This window comes from Asparagus officinalis, chromosome 1 (assembly GCF_001876935.1).
Source record: "Asparagus officinalis chromosome 1, Aspof.V1, whole genome shotgun sequence".
NCBI classification, from domain to species: Eukaryota; Viridiplantae; Streptophyta; class Magnoliopsida; order Asparagales; family Asparagaceae; genus Asparagus; species Asparagus officinalis.
Window position 1 is genome coordinate 122086946 of NC_033794.1, and position 13101 is coordinate 122100046.

At 32.3% G+C, this 13101-nt stretch overlaps 1 protein-coding gene across 1 annotated transcript; it reads right to left on the bottom strand.

Annotated features, from left to right (window-relative positions):
• On the bottom strand, nt 9951-11106 carry LOC109829260 (E3 ubiquitin ligase PARAQUAT TOLERANCE 3-like). The gene is made up of 3 exons (XM_020396443.1): nt 10851-11106; nt 10428-10736; nt 9951-10269 (listed from the first exon to the last, which is right to left on the bottom strand). Exons 1-3 carry the CDS (start codon nt 11014-11016, stop codon nt 10037-10039), a joined length of 708 nt encoding a protein of 235 aa, XP_020252032.1. The 5' UTR covers nt 11017-11106; the 3' UTR covers nt 9951-10036.

The window sequence follows — 13101 nt, forward strand, 5'->3', positions numbered from 1 at the left end:
CACATGAGAATAGAATTCAGACCATCCATCAGGAAGTGACACGGCTTTGACGTGTGACCTATTGGACCGTCCCTAGGGTCTATAGTTAGTAACCGGGCAATTCTAATTAAATCGGGGAAATTCAATTGTAGGGTCATTGACCAAGAAAATTGAGATGAAATGTAAGTTAACAAGGGAATTAATAGATACTCATTATGGAGTTATATATTTATACAGCTATTTTTAAATAAACTAGTTGAGATGCACGTGCAATGCACGCGGTTGAATATCATGAGTTGAGATACACATGCAATGCACGTGGTTGAATATCATGATTATTTAAATTAAAAAAATAGAGTAAAAATAAAAAAATAAAGTTTTTTGTGGGATTGATCAACTCACTAATCTCTCTCAAATAAAATATTATCATTGTTTCCTTCAACCAAGACTGTGGCTGCGTGATCTACTATTTTTGAGTTATAAACATATTAATTTAACACAATATCTCTATTTATTAGTATCTTGAAGTCTTTAAAAGATGGGTGATCATTCAATTCGCAAAAGATTTTTGCATATGAATTTACTTGCAATATGTCCATTAAACTTTTAGTTGTGGTTTGACTCATATTCATATAAACTTTTAGTTGATATTTTGCTCATATTTATATTATCTAATATTGTCATTCAATTTTATAGCTCATTCTCTGTATCATAGAAAAAAACTAAAATTATGAAGAATTATTTTCTTGTGAAAAAAATTAGAACATGGAGATTATGATATACTTCGCCATGTGCTCTAAATATTAAAATTTTTTTCTTTGATGCAAGGTCCCTATCAAATCTTACTTCAAATGATGTGAATGCAAAATGTTATTATAATTCACTTGTCTGTGACAATTGTATTTTATATAGGATACATAACTCGTCTAGAATATCCATATTTCCTAAGTGGATTTTGCTGTTATGAGAGCAACATGTTAGAGACTCATATTTAAACTTTTTGGCTCTATAAAAGACACAAGAATTTAGAGTGCATAGCTTATATATCGTAAAAAGCATATTAATTCATGAATATTTTTTCTTCTAATAATGATATTATTACAATGATATTACTATTCAATATTAAATCACTTTTATTATATAAGATTATAATAATGATATTATTACAATGATATTACTATTCAATATTAAATCACTTTTATTATATAAGATTATATGACTCTTTTTAATAAATTATAAAGTATATATATTTCAATATTAAATCACTTTTATTATATAAGATTATATGACTCTTTTTAATAAATTATAAAGTATATATATATATGGAAACCTCGATGCTTATAGTCAGTAATCGGGCTCCACAAAATAGGTTAACTTTACATTGTAGTTTGCTATTTGTAGTATTGATTACATAGTCTAAAAACCAAAGAAAAAATTTTTACAAAGGAAAAATAATTTAATATATCAAATTAGGGACTAATTTATAAAATATACATAGACAGTGCAAATAGCTATAGAAAATAAGGTATATATCTTCATAAAAATTTCATAGTGAGTGACCAACTACAATCATCCTAATTTAAGCATAAATAATTATTATTTTAGTTACTAATTTGATACGCGTAACTATGTAATAAATCTCCGGTAAAAAATAAGAATTGAGATTATATTATGCTGTAGGTAAATAATCAAATGTTATCAGAGTTGTTCTTTATATTGAATTTAAAAGTAATAATTTAAATTATTAAGCACCAAATATTAGCTCATGTGAGAAAGTAAAGTAATCTATGGTCTATATATGTATATAGTCAATCAATCAAACATATTAAAATTATAATGACTACAGTCAAAATTATACGGTAGGTTCACATTAAATATAATTTGTAAAAAATAGTACACTAAAATCAAAATCATTTTAACCACTATATAGATTGTCTGAAATTTTTTACATATATAAACTATACTGTCTAGAAATAGTGATGTGCACACTTAACTATGGTTTAATAAACTTAAGAATGACTTATTCTTCAATATCATCATTAATTGATGTATGTGCATTACACTAAAAACATAATAAAAATTTAGAAAACTATAAAATAAACACCCTCAAAAGTTTTGAAAAGTGTAAAAAAACACTCTAAAATTTGTAATTTACAAATACACAAAACTATTAAACATTATATTAAAATCAAGGAATTACAAAAAAATCATTAAAATTTTTCAAACTTTGGAGAGGTACTTTGTAATGTACTAAACTTTAAGGGTATTTTTTATAAAATTTAAATTTAATAGTTTTCCAATTAATTATGTTCTTTTCAAAAAAAGTTATGGGTAATATTTACCATGAAAAGTTTTTTCTAAACCTATATTTTTAAAAGGTGTATGATATTTTTTGCAAAATTTTAATTTTCTAGGGGTTGTTAGTAATTTTGCATATTCACTTTATTGTCTATAGGTTAGAAATTCTCATGAAGTTTTTTTGTAAATTATAAATTTTAAGGATTTTATGTAATTTTTTAAACTTATAAGGCTTTTCTATAGATTATAAATTATTTATAGACTATTAATACTTCCTATGCTTTTAATTTACTAATGAATTTGAAAATTTAGGGTTTTTTATGTAAATTTTGAATTTTAAATTTTTGTTTGTAATTTTTAAAACTTTATGGGTGTTTTATATAAATTATAAATTATGTAGGGAATATTTATAATTCCTATATTTTTAATGTACTGCTAGGTCAGAAATTATTAGTATTTTATAAATTTTACAATTTTAAGGATTTTATTTTGTAATTTATAAAAAGTTCAGAGTGTGTATTGCAAATTCCATAATTTTTGGGGGTTATTTGTTTTATTTGTAGGTCTTTAGTATGTTTATGAGTTTGACATTTTCAAGATGTTTTTTATAAATTTTAAATTTTTAGGGGTGTTTTTGTAATTTTTAAAATTTACAAGATATTTTCTCTAAAGTCAAAAAACCTTTAGTTTCTGGTTTGCATATATTTTTTAGATTTCTCACTGAATTAAGATAAATAAAATTTATAATTTTCAAGATGTTTTAATAAAATTTTGAATTTGTAGGGGTATTTTTTGTAATTTAAAAAATTTAGAGAATATTTTTTACCAAGTCCAAAAACTTTGTGTTGGCTGGCATATGTTTTTTAGATTTCTCTACAAATTAAAATAAGTAAATGATTTGAATTATATGAAACATATCTATTTTATCCAATAATATATTAACTCTCATTATGAATAGAATAAATTATTTGGTTACCAATTCAAAGAAGATAAGATAATTAGAATAGATTAGGATAACAATGTAATATTTAAAAAAAACTAAGGGTAATATTGACCACCAAAAGATTTTTCCGAACTCATACTTTTAAAGGGAGTATGATTGATCAGACATTTCTTTATTAGAGCAAGTTAAGGTTTTAACATATAGTAACCTAAAAAACATTCATGTTCAAATTTAGATTCGAGGAGCTTAGAGAAGAGAACTTAGTTTCGAATTCATAGGTTTTAAATGAATACAAATATGACTAGGCCTGTCCAAACGGGCCGCCATGTGTTGATAAATGGTTTGTTATCAGAAATGCTCATGCAAATATTTTTATTGGAGTTCTCAGTATATCTAGCCAATTCTCTTTGCTTAACTTTATTCATATTACTTTTTTTTATATGATTTTAGTCCATGTGTAAAATGAGTCAATGAGTAGAGCTGTAGAAAGAACAATTCAGCGTTATTACAAGCGACTCAAGCGTTTGATCGCAAAAGAGAGAATTTTAAGTAACATTTGAAATATCATTTAATAGAAATATAGCATGCGCATATATCAAGTAATATCTGAAATATAATCAACTAGAACTTATCAAGTAACATCTGAGAATAGTTGAATTCTGAGTTAGATTCCTACAACATTCCCAATGTAATTTGAATAAAGCAAAATCTTCTTCCTTCTTTCTAGGTGCCAGCTAATCCAATTCCTCGTTGAGCCGAGCACAACGCCTTCGCCTTAAAAGCAAAATCTTCTCCTTCTTCTTCCCCCGTTTTTCAGGTCATGCTGCCTCTTAATGTTTTTTGCCAGACTCCAGCATGGACTTCAAGTGCCCGTAAAAGTCTTATTTTGGAATGAAGTTCTCGCTAAAAAACTCTATGGCCGCTCCACACTCGCCACGTAGAATCGACACTTACATTTGGCTCGCGGCATGCCTGAAAATTTTGCAGAATGCAACAACATTATAAGCTAGCTTAGGATAGGAACGAGGCAGTCGACAAATTAGGTGAACGCACGAGTCCCAATATGTGCCCTTAACAGAGAAAGCAATGACGCGAAGTCACAATTAAACTAGGCCAGCTAAAGGGTCATCCTGCCGAGTACACGATACATTTATCGCAGAAACTTCTGAAAACAGCATTATATCTGCGCGAACGACAGGAGTTTCCATAACTTGTTATTGCCACAGCGAGGCCAGCATAATTCTGGCAGATCTCCCACGAGTTAGGCCGGCTTCAGAAACTCGCGCGTGTGCCTTTTAGCGCATCACCTCTTTTGAATCGAACAACGACGGGGAGAGTGTGAAATACAGCCCACCAATGATGCTGCTGGCCTTACTCGCGCCACGCTCAACAATACATAGGCTTCGAGCGAGCTGGGGACTCGCCGAAATTAGGACCGCAGTATTCCTGAAATATCGCCGAACCTTCGTCAAGGTACTCTGAAATTAAGAAAAAACGCGCAAATTGATGTACATGATTAGAACAAATATAAATAAAGGTCGGGAATAGAACTATTAATTTGCTGTTTCATTAATCAGGCGAGAAATTATGCAGGACTTAATTACCTTCGATTGGTTGTGACATAGGTAATTAACAGGTCGAAATCTGAGTCCCCCTCTCCAGCTTTCGTTTGCGCTTCGAAAACCTTCGCTTGAGATTGGAACGGCTGATGAACGGACCTTTTCGACTGGAATCGACATCAAACTGCTTAGCACTCTTGAATCTGTAGTAAATCGCCATGGATTCAGCTACAAGAGAAAACGCGCGATGAGAATTAAGAGAGAATTCTTTCACCTGCGAAAAGAAACAATCAACTAGCCTATTATTATAAACTAGTTTAGTCCTCCTCCGAGTAAGGAAATTAAGATAATGTTCTAAATTGAAAGATTTGAACTTTAAAAAAATAAAAAAAAATTGGAGCGGTCTAGTAAGTCCCAGCTAGAAAAAGCGAAACTATCAAATAGATAGTAGTTCATTCAGCGGCTGGGACTCGGGGTTGAACTTCGCTACAGACCGAAAACCTAATCCTGTCTAGTTTAAACAGAATTTCACCTTTATGTTCGGATTGAGATCCTCTCCTATTGACGGGTAATTAGAGAGCGCGTTCAATTTTCTCCGTCATTTCGCGGTCATCTCAGTTCAACGCGATGAGATCAGCACCACGCTAAATTTTTCACTATCACAAATTAGTTGGTTGTAAAAACTATAATAGGTTTCATGGTTTAATAGTGGTTTTTTCAAGATCTACAGAAAAATGTTCTCACCCATTGGGAAGCCGACTATGACGGTAAATAAATATAAAAAATCTCTACTATCCGGTAATGCATTGAGAAAATTTGACTCTCTTCAAATTACCACCTAATCGGAGAAGATGCCAAATTATTTAGATTATTATTTCAGTTACTTTTATATTAGTCCCCTTATATCTTCAACAATTCTGTTTTAGCCTTCAAATCTTGAAATGCGACCACCACAAGTCCCTCAAATCCTAAAGAAGCTTATGATTTCATTCCTCAATGGCACCAGATACCCCCCACCTTATGTCTCCCCCTTATGTGTTCAATAAACAATTAATGAGGGCCATATGGCTACTGCAGGACCACATTAGACCTTATCCCCCCCACTGTCAAGAAATATTAAATGAGCGTATGCAGAATTGTTATGCCCCCCCCCCCCCCCCCCTTTCAAGCAGGGCCATTTTTTTATCTCGCATTGCTCGCACATGCAGAATAGAATTCAGACCATCCATCAGCGATCAGTGACACGGCTTTAGTGTGTGACCTATTGGACGTCCCTAGAGCGTCTATAGGTATAAAGTAAACCGGGCCAATTCTAATTAAATCGCGGAATTCATATTGTAGGGTCATTGAACAAGAAAATTGAGAATGAAATTCGTAATGATTTAACAATCGGGAATTAATAGATACTCATTATGGAGTTATAATATTTATACAGCTATTTTTTAAAGTAAACTAGTTGAGATGCACGTGCAATGCACGCGATTGAACTAATCAATGATGTTAGAGATTACACATGCAATGCACGTGGTATGAATATCATGAATTATTTAAATTTAAAAAAATAGAGTAAAAATAAAAAAAATAAAGTTTTTTGTGGGATTGATCAACTCACTAATCTCTCTCAAAATAAATATATTATCATTGTTTCCTTTCAACCAAGACTGTGGGCTGCGTGATCTACAGTTTTTTGAGTTATAAAACATAAATTAACACAATATCTCTATTTATTAGTATCTTGAAGTCTTCTAAAAGATGGGTGCTGATCATTCAATTCGCAAAGATTTTGCCATATGATTTACTTGCCCAATATGTCCATTAAACTTTAGTGTGCGTTCTGACTCATATTCATATAAACTTTTAGTTATATTATTGCTCATATTTTTATATTATCTAATGATTGTCATTTCAATTTTATAGCTCATTCTCTGTATCATAGAAAAAAACTAAAATATGAAGAATTATTTTCTTGTGAAAAAATTTAGAACATGGAGATTAATGATATACTTCGCATGTGCTCTAAATGATTAAAATTTTTTTCTTTGATGCTAAGTCCCTATTACAAATCTTACTTCAAATGAACTCCGCTGGATGTGAATGCCAAAATGTTATTATAATTCACTTGGTCTGTGACAATTTATTTTATATAGGATTTACATAACCTCGTCTAGAATATCCATATTTTCCTAAGTGGATTTTTGCGGATGTTATTGAGAGCAACATGTTAGAGACTCATATTTAAACTTTTTGGCTCTATAAAAAGACACAAAATTTTAGAGTGCATTAGCATTATAGTATCGTAAAAAAAGGCATATTAATTATGAATATTTTCCAAAGAAGAAGAAAGCTAAGGACATGTTTTATTCTTTGATCGGAAATAAGTTATGCCCAACACAAATCTTTACTTCAAAACGTTTTTATAGAACTATTGTAATCTTGTTAGGTCTCATGTTTATGAGTCTATATCTCTAATCTTGTTTTGATGATTTAACCAACAATTCCTAACATGATTGTCGAGTGTTTACATGTCCATATTAGGTATCCTACACAAAGATCCATGTTGGAGGTTGGTTGGATTGCACCTACACGATTATATCAATTGGAGGATGAAAGGAATATCGGAATGAAGCAATTCGCAATTCAAGTCAAAAATTAAAGTTCAAGCTTCATCCATGTTTACGAAGGCGAGCTTAATTAAAGATCAAGATTGCTTGGGTATAGTTTTTATAGTTTAGGGTTTATACTTGTGTGTTAATACTTAGAGCTCAATCTTATACACACATACACGTTTTGGTTTTATAGTTTTCAAGTTTGAATAAGAAACAAATTTAATTATTTATATACATACATACATGTTTCATATTTATCATTTTTAGTTTTCGTAACCAATGTGTTTAGCCACATAAACGTGAAAACTCAATACACGTATATAAATATATTTTCATGTTTATATGTGCTTATGATGATTTTATTAATCAACAAGTTTAAAATCAATAAAATCATGTTTATTTGCAAAAATATGTGTTTATGGATTAAATACAAAATTACACCATTTTATATCTTTTCCTAAGTTCTTTAATCCATTCAAAATGAATATGCAAGTTTGTTTGTCAAAAACATGTGTTGTTAAGTTTTCATGTTTTTGGATTATTTTATAAAATAAAGAGATTTCTCATTTGGGAAGTGAAAATTGAAAATTTCTTTTTGTAGCATGTTTATTTTCATGTTTAGAATTATTTCCCAAAGTTTTATATTTTTTAGAATTTATTTGCTATTTTTAAAGACACTTCAAAACTCAGTTTTCAAATATGAACAATGTCTATGCATGTTTATAAGTCGACTTATGTACTGTAACTAGTTGACTTATGAACTATTCTGAAAAATACAATTTTCATCTGCTGAGTGGACTTATACTCCAAGCAAGTCGACTTATATATGATAAGTCGACTTATGAATTTTACAAGTCGACTTATGATCTGTTGTGCAGCTTGTTGTTTTTGTCTGTTGAGTGGACTTATAACTCATACAAGTCGACTTATACCCTGTCGTAAGTCGACTTACAAACTAGCCGTTGTACAGTAACGACTATTTTCCATATTTTATTTATTTTATTGTTTTAATGGGTTTTTGTGTATTTCTTTGGCTGGTTTCTTCTACCCTATATATGCCCAATTGCATTTAACATTCCATACCACTAAGAGAGTTTTAAAATTAAGTTTAAGGGTATTTAAGTTTGGTTTAAGTTTGGGTTTCAAGTTTATTTATGTGAAGTGATTTTCACAAGAGGAAGAAGAGATCATCTTTTCATGTTTGGGCTTCAATCTCATCTCTTTCACTCTTGTTTTTCAGAGAAGATTTCTTAAACTCAATCTCTAGCTATTTATAAGTATTGGATATCATTTTTATAAGCTAGATTTCAATTGAGTTTATATTACTTGTTATCTTTCACACACAACCACTTAAGTATAAGTTATTATCACACATTGTGTAATTTGGGTTGTGGGTGTGATTGAGTGAGCTTACACTTAGTTCTCATATTGTATTAGATAATAAACCATTTGTTATTGTGCTCAATTGTGAGATACACTTTATAATACACTTGTACATCGAGAGAAGTGTATGATGAGAGACGGGATCGATTCCAAGAGGGATGGCATCGGTAGTAAAGCCTAGGGAGAGCTAGTAAATCTGAGCACATGAGGAAGGCGACACGGGCTATGCCAACACTTAGAGGGTGTAGAGTGTGATTGTAAGAGTGTGAATTGTGAAAGTTTTCGGTGAGCTAGAAAACTGATTGTGAGGTATAAACGTTTTGGGTGAACGTTGAAAACCCGTTGTGATAGTGGATTCTTCCCGGGAGTGGGGAATGGAGACGTAGGTCGGAAGGACCGAACTCTGTGATTATTATTTTTTTGTGTTTGGATTGCTCATTTGTCCACTATCTTGTTTATATCATTTCATGTTTATTTGCCCTTAGTTTTCATATCCTTGCAAATAATTCATTATATATCAATCTTACCAGGATATATTTGTTAATAAGTTTTAATTGACATTAATATCGGATTAGATTAGCATTAACCCTATTCACCCCCAGGGTGCTTTCAATTTTGTGTTAGATTGTTATAAATGGTTTGTTATCAGAAATGCATGAAATATTTTATGGAGTCTCAGTATATCTAGCCAATTCTCTTGTAAAACTTTTTCATATTACTTTTTTTATATGATTTTAAGTCCATGTGTAAAATGATCAATGAGTAGAGCTGTAGAAAGAACAATTGCAGCGTTATTCAAGCGACTCAAGCGTATTGATCTCAAAAGAGAGAATTATTAAGTAACATTTGCAATATCATTTAATAGGAAATATGCATGCATATATCAAGTAATATCTGAAATATAATCAATAGAATTATCAAGTAATATCTGAAATAGTTGATTCTGAGTTAGATTTACTACAACATTTCTCAATGTATTTGAATAAAGACTTATTTATGGTCACGGATCAATTAGTTGTACTAAATCTCCGATAATTTTTTACAGTTATTAGGAAAGAAAAAGGGAGAAGTGAAGGGTTTTATGGAATTGAGACAAGTCTTATAATAATTTGGAAATAAGTCAGTAAAAGCTAGAAAGAAAAAAAAAATAAAAATAAAAATCCGAAGCTCTTTATGCAAATCAGCAATTTGTTTACAACTCTCTGCAGCCATTCCATACCCCTCTCTTACCCACAAAAACGAGAGGAGGGAAAAAAAAAAAAAAAATTCTAGGTGCAGCTAATCATCCTCGTTGAGGAGCACAAACGCCTTCGCTTAAAAGCAAAATCTTCTCCTTCTTCTTCCCCCGTCTTCAGGTCATGCTGCCTCTTAATGTTTTTTGCAGACTCCAGCATGGACGTTACAATGTCCCGTAAAGTCTTATTTGGAATGAAGTCCTCGGCTAAAACTCTAGGCGCTCCACACTCGCACGTAGAATCGACACTTACATGCTCGCGGATGCCTGAAAATTTTGCAGATGAACAACATTATAGCTAGCTAGATAGAACAGGATCGACAAATAGGTGAACGCACGAGTGCAATATGTGCCCTTAACAGAAAGCATGACGCGAAGTCACAATTAAACTAGGCCAGCTAAGGGTCATCCTGCAGTACACGTACATTTATCGCAGAAACTTCTGAAACAGCATTTTCTGGCGAAGACGGCGTTTTCCATAACTTGTTTGCACAGCGGGCAGCATAATTCTGGCAGATCTCCCACGGTTAAGGCCGGCTTCGAAACCTCGGCTTGTGCCCTTTTAGCATCACCTCTTGAATCCGAACACGACGGAGGAGAGTGCTGAATACAGCCCCCTGATGCTGCTGGCTTCTCGGCACGCTCAACAATAATAGGCTTTCGAGGCAGGCCTGGGACTCGCCGAATTAGGACCGCAGTATTCCTGAATATCGCCGAACCTTCGTCAAGGTACTCTGAAATTGAAAGAAAAACGCGCAAATGATGTCATGATTAGAACAAAATAAATTAAGGTGGAAATAGAACTATTTGTGTTTCTTAATCAGGGAGAAATTATGCAGCTTAATTACCTTCGTTGGTTTGTGCATTGGTAATTAACAGGTCGAAATCAGTCCCCCTCTCCAAGCGTTTGCGTTCGAAAACCTTTCGTTTGAGATTGGAGACGGTGATGAAGAGCCCTTCGACTGGAATCGAATCAAACTGCTTAGCACTCTTGAATCTGTAGTAAATCGCCATGGATTCAGCTACCAAGAGAAAACGCGCGATTGAGAAATTAAGAGAGAATTCTTTCACCTGCGAAAAGAAACAATCACAGCCTATTATATAAACTTAGTAGTCCTTCTCCGAGTAGGAAAAGATCATGCTTCCTAATTGAAAGATTTGAACTTTAAAAAAAAAAAAAGGAGCGGTCTAGTAGTCCCAGTAGAAAAAGGAAACTATCAAATAGAGTAGTTATCAGCGGGCTGGACTCGGGTTGAACTTCGTACAGACCGAAAACCTAATCCGTCTAGTTTAAACAGAATTTTACCCGTTACTGTTTGGATTGGGATCCTCTTCAATTAGATGGTAACTAGAGAGGGTCCAATTTTCTCGGTCATTATCTCTCATCTCAATTTCAATGGATGAGATCACACCACGTAAATTTTTTCACTATCACAAATAGTGGTTGTCACTATAATAGGTTTCATGTTTAATAGTGGTTTTCAAGATTACAAGAAAAATATTCTCACCCATTGGAAGCGACATAGACGGTAATGATTGAGAAAATTTGACTCTCTCAAATTACCACCTAATCGGAGAAGATCCAAATTATTAGATTCTTATTTCGGTTACTTTGATATTAGTCCCTTATATCTTCAACAATTTTGTTTTAGTCCTTCAAATCTTGAAATTGCACTCAAGTCCCTCAAATCCTAAAGAATCTTATGATTTCATCCCTCAATGACCATAATATCCCCCACCTTATGCCCCACCCCCCTAGTGTTCAAGAAACAATTAACGAGGGCATACTGGGCATTGAGGGACCACATTAGACCTTATCCCCCCACCACTGTTCAAGAAATATTAAATGAGCGTATGAGCAATGTATTGGGGTGAACCCGTCGTCGTTTGACCCTCCATCGAGCCATGTGAAAAGTTCTATTCATTCAAAACCGTTAAAATTGATACGAGTGGATGAATGGTCAAACGACGACGGGTTCACCCCAAACTTGATATGTTGGGGTTTTAGAATATGTAGATCAAGTTCAACGGAGCGGATCATCCATAATGTCGCTCAATCATGTGATTTTAGAGGCGCCATAGGAGGAAATCCCCTCCTATGACAAGGATACCCATTAATCTCATATATATATATATATATATATATACTTTCCTTTATAACTAAAGGAAAACCTATGGATGAACAGTATTTTTTGATTTTCCACGTATTTTCCTATAATTTTGATTTTCCACGTATTTTCATATAAAAAAATAAAAAACAAAAACTCATCTAATCGCTTAAACACAACCGTTCATTTTGGTCCAATTATTATACACCGATAACGCTTCAAACCACCTCATTTTACCGCTGCCGCTTTTCCTTCAAAACCGATACCGCTATTTTTTTTAACTTCGTTCAAATTAGCCACGTTTTGAAATTTGATGACACGTTGCTAAATTTCTATGCTAAAGAGGGCCACGTTCCACCGCTTCTTCCACCGCTTCAGAGTTCATCTTCCGTATGGTCTCAGCGAGAGTTCTTCTTCAGGTAATAATTTTCTTTATTATCCTAGATATTAAAGACCTATTAATAATATCTTATCGATTTCTTCTGCAATTTATTCTTCCGCATGATAGCTAAAGATTTCGTCAATGATTTTGTTAAAATTGATGCTGTGAAATATTCATAAATTTCAGCTTCTACCTGATAAAACATGTTGTGAAAATTATTTCACCTTGTGCTCATCATACAGTATAACTTAAGATTTAAATCATTCAAGTATAATACTATAAGCTCCCTTCAAATTTATATATTTGATTTTCCTATTTAAAATTTTTAATGCCTATGACATGTAAAGCAAACTAACTTGAGTATGATTTGTGCAAAAAAATTACATCTGCAATTCATTTTTTTAAAATTTACCTGGTCATTCTTTTTATGCATCTGTATTGAAAAGTGAAGAGTTTAGGAACCGAAATCAAGTTATTGAGTTGCTTTTTTTAAACCTGAATCCATGAATTTTATTTACTCATCCAAGCTCATCTCCAGGAAATTTTTCTCTTACATGAACAACATGCACAACAATATCCAACAGGCAGAGCATTCAGACTGACTTCCAT

Excerpts from the sequence above, each read along its gene's own strand:
- LOC109829260 (XM_020396443.1), bottom strand. The coding sequence starts at position 11,016 with ATGGCGATTTACTACAGATTCAAGAGTGCTAAGCAGTTTGATTCGATT. Across the intron at positions 10,737-10,850 it reads CAATGCACAAACCAACGAAG|AGTACCTTGACGAAGGTTCG; the intron begins GTAATTAAGCTG and ends TTTCAATTTCAG. Across the intron at positions 10,270-10,427 it reads CAGAAGTTTCTGCGATAAAT|GCATCCGCGAGCATGTAAGT; the intron begins GTACGTGTACTG and ends CAAAATTTTCAG.